Below are 7,768 nucleotides of genomic sequence, written 5' to 3' on the forward strand. Positions count from 1 at the left end.
TTAATTTTCAAATATTTTATTATATATATATATATATATGATATATGTATATTAACAAATTTTATTGATATACTAATAAGTTATTTAATAATATAATATTATTATTAATTTATGCAATTATAATTTCTCTTTAATAAGTCAAGCTTCCATTCTTTTGTTCAGAGCACAAATGTCTTAAGAACAGAATTCCATTCTGTGATAATCTGTCTTTACCGGCTTATCATTAAGTATGTCTTTTCCTTTGTTTTTCTCTTTCCTATTTTCCTGGTTACGAATGATAAAGTCTACTATTTAATAGGCGGGCATGAGTAGGCAGCCGTGATAATTGTCTGCCAGAAAAAATAACATTTCTTCTATTATCTATACTGACTTAAGTATACAATGTGTGTAATTATCTCTAGAGATAATTGCTATACGTCTACAGATAAATGTCTCTAGAAATAGTTATGGTATATATCCTGCATATGGTGTGATCTGACTATAAATTTTGGAATATGTCGTCAACAACCGTTTCGTCGGCTAATAATAAATCGTTATTTTTGCAGATGAACGTTCCATTGTTTGGCGTTCTCGGAGCTGCCGTTACTCTGCTTGCTTACATCCTCGGCATAGGAACAATTGTAAAACTTTTTATCTGTTTGCTTACATTAATTTTAGGGTAAGATATGAATAGTCAATTAAAGGATATATTACATATGGAATATACAACATAAAGATATTCACAAACATTAAATTGTGCAAAGTATGCATTAAAAAATCATAAAAGATGATATTTTTGTAGGACATTGATTTGTATATATAGAACGTATTCACCGAATCTCGATAATGTAATAAAGTCTGAAAGGGAAGATTTAACTAAAAAGACTGAAAAGTTCCGACAGGTAAATGAAAATTTTGAATTTATTTATCATCTACTCGTAACCTATTACATTTAATTCCATATTATGTTTGCAGTATATATTAGATCTGTCTAAAGAGAGGATGACATTTACATTAGATAGGAGAATAACTGGTAGTCGTATCATTGATGAATCCCTGCAAGTACATATTTATAGAACAATATTTATAAAAGAATATCGAATTATCTATTAATTTTTAGGTTTAATATATTTGTTACTATTTTTAGGAAATTTTGGATTTCTTAATCAGAGATTATGTGGAACCGTGGTACAGTGTTGTTACAGATGATGAGGAGTTTATCTATTCCGTTCGAGATACTGCCCAAAAAATCGCTATCAATGTAGCAAATCGGTATGTAGAAATATCTTTTTATTTAATAATAATAAGATTTGAAACTTCTTTTATTTAATTAATTTATTTAATATTAATTTTTATTTTAAAAGTAGCCTATCTAATTTACTATTGGTTAAAGTTTAATTTAATATCGCTGTGCAAAACAGGGTCAAGAGTGTCGATTGGATACCTTACTTGACTACGCGACTTGTTGATGATGCAGCCTCGCACGTCAGGTTGTATCGACAAGCGAGCGCAAGGATGCAGCAATTACGATCGAACAGAGTCCCGAAAGGTAGTGCCAGCTCAAGTACGTCAGGCGGGACCCCGAAGAAGACTCCCACTCATCGACGAAATAAAAGCGAGACTGACGTATCTTGGTACTCGCAGTCAAAATTTTATATACCTAATCTGTCATCACTTACCGAGCCGATTGAATCATCTGGCGATGAGAAGGAGGACGAATCACTGGAAAAGATATTCTTTGATCTCGAAGTGCAAATGGAAAATAATCTGATATGCAGAGATCTGGTATGCACAAACGACACCCAAGAATTAGAATTCTTAGGCGAAATATCCGAAATCCTGTTGTACCTGGTGCTACCCAAGGCGGATTTCGATTGTTTAACCGTGAGATTCATCTTAAGGGAATTGTTAGTGAACGTTATAATCAGGCCGTTGTTGGATCTATTCTCCGATCCTGATTACATTAATCAGGCGTGTATATGGCTGGTCAGTATAGTATCCATGCTCTTTTGGTGACGAATTTTGTAAATATTGTATAAATTTGAGGTTTTTTGTTCTTTAATAAGTTTATAATAACAATTTATTTAATCTGTTTAAAAACTCATTTCAAAATTTATTTAAAAATGTATTCATATTTTTATTGTTTATCAATGTTCTATCACACGCTAGTACTAATACTGCTATCTGGATTATAAAACATTCCAATTTTTTAATTTTAGTGTACTAAGGATGGTGGTTTACCAAGTGATATCTTTTTAACAGTAATTAGAATAACGGACAATTTAGACGAATTAATGGCGACGAAAAATATAATTTGTAAAGAAATAGCGCACTTGCGCTCAAAGGATTCGGGTGGAGATGATGATCTGTCGGTGAAGCAGCAGCTGAACAGTCTGGTTTATGTGAAAAAAATCCTAGAGACGAGAATAATCGGTATGCAGGAAGGCTTGGAAACGGAAACGGACGGTATCGGCGCACAACCAGAGTGGAACAGATTGCTCATACCGGGCCAAAAACTAGTTAATTTACCATTAGATGAGTTGTTGAAAAACAACATCGCCCTCAGTTATTTTATCGATTATATGACCTCCATAAATGCAGAAGCGTATCTGTTCTTTTATCTGAATATTTATGGATGGAGAGTCTCAGCCGAGCAACAGATATCGGACATTGAATTACAAAAGATCCAAAGTACTCAATCTAGTACAGGCGTGATCGGCGCTAAACGCAAGAACGCAGATCTGGATAATCTAAAGGAGGCAGCCACGAAGATCTATCAACAATATCTCAGCGATAAAGCGTCGCCCAAGTTACAATTGGATGACACATTGGTAAAAAGCTTGATTATGAAAACGAAGATGGAATCGGTCAAGGAAACATGGTTCGACGATCTACGAAATTGCTGCTATGAGAAACTGCAAAATGAGGACAGATTCCTACCAGGCTTCAAGAGATCAATGGCATACGTCAAACTACTTGCGGAACTGGATCTGCTGAAGGATCCGATATCCGAAGATGATGCAAAATCCTTGGATAGCATAAGCTTGTCTAGCACGAACAATGAATTGGATACTTTGGATGAATTATCCGAGACGTGTAAAATCGACGACACAAAGCTTGTAGCCGCAAAGGAGGGCAGTACTAAAAAATCAAACTCTTCGACAAGTTTAACAAGCATAGGAGAAGCAAGTGAGAGTAAGGAATTCGACGAAGTTGATGCAAACATGGACAATTTAAAAGGCGCGAAAAATATGCGTACGGGATCTACTGTGGAGATCGAGCAAATTGGAGAAAAAAAAGATATCTCGTTTTATGTGGAAACTAATGCGGAGCAATTCGTCAAACTGGACGAGAACAATTACGACCAAAACGCTATCAAAAAATTACAGCTGGGTCGTTTTGAAATCACTGCCACAATCATAGAAACTGGTATTGTCAGTGATCGCGGAAAGACATACGGCATATACGCGGTAGCAGTCACGAAGAATTATGATTCGGGCTATAAGGAAAAGTGGCATATCTATAGACGATATTCCGATTTTTACGATTTGCATCAGAAGATCAAGGAAAAATATTATGATCTGGCGAAAATACCTTTCCCCGCGAAAAAAGCCTTTCATAACATGGAGCGCACGGTGTTGGAAAGACGAATGTTGATGTTGAACGCATGGTTATGTCAACTGACGAAACCCGCGATTATGGATGGCCACATGGGATTGCAGAATCTATTGTTGGCCTTCTTGGAGCAAGGGGATTACGATAAAGGAGTCACTGGCGGACAGATTTCAAGAACGGTAAATGTGAATAATTTACTTATTTATTTATAATCAGAGCCTGGATTAAAGTTCTGAGATCGCGTTGATCATAGCTAGCTCTCCCCACTTTCAATTCTCCCAAGGCTGCGACGCGCGATAGTAGGGAGCGACGGCGGTGTGGCAACGGTTTTACTCGAAACGAGAAACGGAAAACAAATGAGAAAAATACTAAAATATATTAGATACATTAAACAGTTACTTCCAGATTTTTTCCCCGTTATTTCGAATATTTTTACAATAACTTTTTTCGACATTTTGTAATAACTTTCTTATTTATAAAAGTAACACAAAATAAACTACTGAAAAGTGTAACAGAGAAAGAATTTTGTTTTTCCAAGACCTTGGAGGTTCTAAGTTGCTTTTATTGTCTCGTAAAACTGCTGCTAATTGTCCCACCGCCGCGTTTCCCCCTATCGATGCTCTAGCGCAATGGCTTCGGACATGACAAGTGGTAGTGGGGAGCAATGTGCTACGATCGACTCGAATTGGTACATCCGTCGGTGGAAAATCCGGGCTCTATTTATAATATATATACAAATCCAGCGTTTGGTAATGACCATATAATATCTCGTAAACTATTGTGAAAAGTGCAAAATGGCACAAGACTTTTCGATTCTGTTTTCTCCGTTCTATCTGCCCGAGAGATTATGCAGTCATTACAAAACACTATATATCTTGTATATAAATTAATTGCATTAAATTTTGGTTAGAAATAAAAAATTAGTTTTCTAATAATTATAAGAAATTACAAAATAAAATATACGAAACCTTTGTAATGATTTCAAATATTTACTAAAAGTTAGAAAAAACTAATCGTCTAAATATTTGCTTTATACAGATAGACACTTTAATGAATCCTTTAAAGACATCTATGAAAAGCGTCACGCAGGCGGTTAAAACAATGCCAGATAACATGCTAAGTACAGTGGATGGCGTAATGGACAATCTGAGCAAATTTTTCGGCAATCCTAAGAAAACGAGTATATTTTACGAGAATACCAAAGTCAGCGCCGGTCTTGATACAGAGGTACTTTTTTATTTTATACACACCATCGTACGATTCTGAGATAATGAGTCGATTAATTGAAACGTTCCATTCGTATTTTCCATAGACCGATGACAATATCCCGTTACGAATTATGCTTTTGTTAATGGACGAAATCTTCGATCTGAAAGTACGAAATCAATGGCTAAGACGGCGGATCATAACGCTACTGCGCCAAATCATTCGCACGATGTTCGGGGACATAGTAAATAGAAGGATAGTGGAGTATGTGTCGTTTATGACCAGCCCGTTAAAAGTTGCGGGATATTTGCGCTTATTCAAGTAAGTAGATGATGTTAATACTTCAAGTATAAAATATCCATGTAGAATTGACATTTATCACCAAAAAAAATTTTTTTTAATAATTTTTATATATATTTCATTTTAATTGTTTTTCTTCCTACGATGACTAATTATTAAATTTTCACTCAATAAATTTTTAAATTTTTATTTAAAGGTAATAAAAACAAAATTAACGAAATGAATTAATGACGTTTTGTAGAAATAGTTTCTGGCCGAATGGCGTGAAGGCTGAGAATAAACCGCCGCGAGACACAGAGATGAAGAACCGAACACGAGTGGCAGCTAAGATAGCTTTACTTTCGTGTCTCTCGGATGAATTGAAACATATCATAGGCAGCGAGACAACGAGACGCGGTTTGTTAAGGGTGTTTGAATTATTTCAGCGGCCCGTACTAAACAGAAGATTGTTGTACGTACTGCTGGAAGGCATCGTCGAAACTCTATTCCCGCAAAACAATCTAGTGACAATTTTCAGGAAACTCTATTCAGTCTCACCGAGGGTGAGAAGTAAAAGTAAAACAAAGTCCTGATGGAAGAATATGACAGACCGATGTCATAATGTAATGGTGTGAAAGTGATAATGCAGTCGAAAAGATCCACGAGATTAAAAATTTCGACTTCATTATCGAACTTCAATAAAATGCATTTCTTGTCTTTGAATAGCTTAGAAATTCACGATATTAAGAAAATACTCGTGAAAAGTGTCCAACGTAAAAGAAACATATTTAATATATATGTGCTTTTAATCTTTTGAGCTCTTATTCCATTTCACTTTTCATTTTCTCCATAGAAAAATATTTGAAAATTAATAAATTACTATCTCTTTTATTTTAAAAATAGTAACAATTATAGCATGTATGTTAATTGTAACGTGTACTTAATATAAGTTTCAGTTTAATAGACTTTAGTAGTGTCCAGACTCTTTATAGCTTTCAAATTTTTTGTTGTTTCTGAGATAAAATGAAAAGTGTAGAGTTCATTAGACTAAAGACTCATCAACCGTTACGCTTATTAAGATTATTGGATGTTTCTTCAAACTGTTCTCTTCAACAATCCTCTGAGCTGCAGTATGCATATGTATGCCATTGCATTGGACACCCGTCGCGCCTATAGCTTTCGACAGGGAACAAAACGAAAGTCGTACGCTTTCGTTATATTTTGACAATTTATATGTTTAACGATGCGCACGTCGGAAAAGTTACATCCTATTGATTTTTTCATTAATTAATCGACGTCAAAAACTTTTTAGAATCTTTCAAATGGGACAAAAATATCTCCTTGAAGCTCTTTGAAAGGAGATTTGAAAACGTATATAATATAAGAAATAAGATAATTGATAAAAGATAAGATGATATTCTCTAGAGCTTAGGAAAAATATAAATTACATTGGGGAATGATAAAAAAAACTAAGATATTAAAAGCAAGCTTGAACTTGCTTATTTAAGTGACTTTTAGACGATAATTATTGTATATTATTATTGATCGTCTAGAGATTATTGAGCCTCTAGATTGGTTTGACTCATTTAAAAAGGCTACCAACAATATTATATATAATATACAAAAAATCAAGTATCTAGAGGCCGCTTTACAATAAAGAATATAAATTCTTTATATTCTCTCTCATTAGACTACTTATATGTAGGTCGTTTCTTATGTGTATAATAACGATAAGACTTTTTCTTGTCCCTGTTAAATGCAATAAAGTTTTCCAATTTCTTCAAAAGAAATTATACTCAACGAATAACTGACTATATATGATTAGAGAGGTAAGCAGTATAAAACTTTTCCAGACGTGTGCAACTATTCTAAGTGATCTAGTGGCCAAAAAGTACGATATATGAATTTCAATTGTGCGTAACCGGGTCTACAGCTCGGACTGCTACTCTCATCGTATTAATGTAGGGTATCATAAAAAGAAACTCACGAATTCCTTGTGATTACCTCGTAGGGAAATGCAATAAGGTCCACGGAAACATTCCACTTGCATTTTAAGTTACACTAATTAGTTAGCTAATTATCCTTTTTACAACTATTTTCAAAACTACAACGTATTATGTAGACGTAAAACAGACACTGTACACATCATCATTTACTTAAGTTCTAGACGATGCGAAGTGACGCGAAAGACACAATCAATTTAGACATAATTTACCATCGATGTTATACTTAATTCTTTATGTTGAACTACACCGAACACAAGTTTATCTGTGCCATCCGATTGAGCGATATCTATTTAGTTACATATTAGTGAAAAATTATTAACAGTCTCGATGGCGCCTTTCAGACATTTTTGTAAATTTATGAGGACTCCGTTAAAGATGCGAAACACAATTGTATAAAATTGTTGTACATTACTCGTACGTCTGTATAAAGTTATTTCTATCTCATGTTAAAACGCCATACACTTACCCCACGTTTACTTATTAAAGGAACTATTTATAACTTGGATAGTTCCTTGTTTCACTCCTAAATGCATCCCTGTATGCCAAAAGTATGCGACGTCTATTTTTGTAATTAAATACATCCTTGATGTACAGATTGCGTAAAACTGCCGATATTTTACTGAATTTCTTTTTTTTATTAAAAATCATTGTATTTTTATATCAATTACATACAACGAGAAATT

The 7,768-nt window shown here is 34.2% G+C and overlaps 1 protein-coding gene across 1 annotated transcript in view; it reads left to right on the forward strand.

Annotated features, from left to right (window-relative positions):
- LOC108773220 (sorting nexin-13) overlaps positions 1-5,758 on the forward strand; it is a 7,327-nt gene extending 1,569 nt beyond the window's left edge. The window contains exons 2-10 of the mRNA XM_018538959.1: positions 546-658; positions 782-881; positions 955-1,041; positions 1,127-1,251; positions 1,401-1,965; positions 2,199-3,773; positions 4,633-4,821; positions 4,907-5,121; positions 5,342-5,758. Coding sequence (XP_018394461.1) covers positions 546-658; positions 782-881; positions 955-1,041; positions 1,127-1,251; positions 1,401-1,965; positions 2,199-3,773; positions 4,633-4,821; positions 4,907-5,121; positions 5,342-5,672 — 3,300 coding nt within the window. The 3' untranslated portion in view covers positions 5,673-5,758. The remainder of the gene's footprint in view (positions 1-545; positions 659-781; positions 882-954; positions 1,042-1,126; positions 1,252-1,400; positions 1,966-2,198; positions 3,774-4,632; positions 4,822-4,906; positions 5,122-5,341) is intronic.
- Positions 5,759-7,768: the final 2,010 nt, after the last annotated feature.

This window comes from Cyphomyrmex costatus, unplaced genomic scaffold (assembly GCF_001594065.2).
Source record: "Cyphomyrmex costatus isolate MS0001 unplaced genomic scaffold, Ccosl1.0 scaffold2, whole genome shotgun sequence".
NCBI classification, from domain to species: domain Eukaryota; kingdom Metazoa; phylum Arthropoda; class Insecta; order Hymenoptera; family Formicidae; genus Cyphomyrmex; species Cyphomyrmex costatus.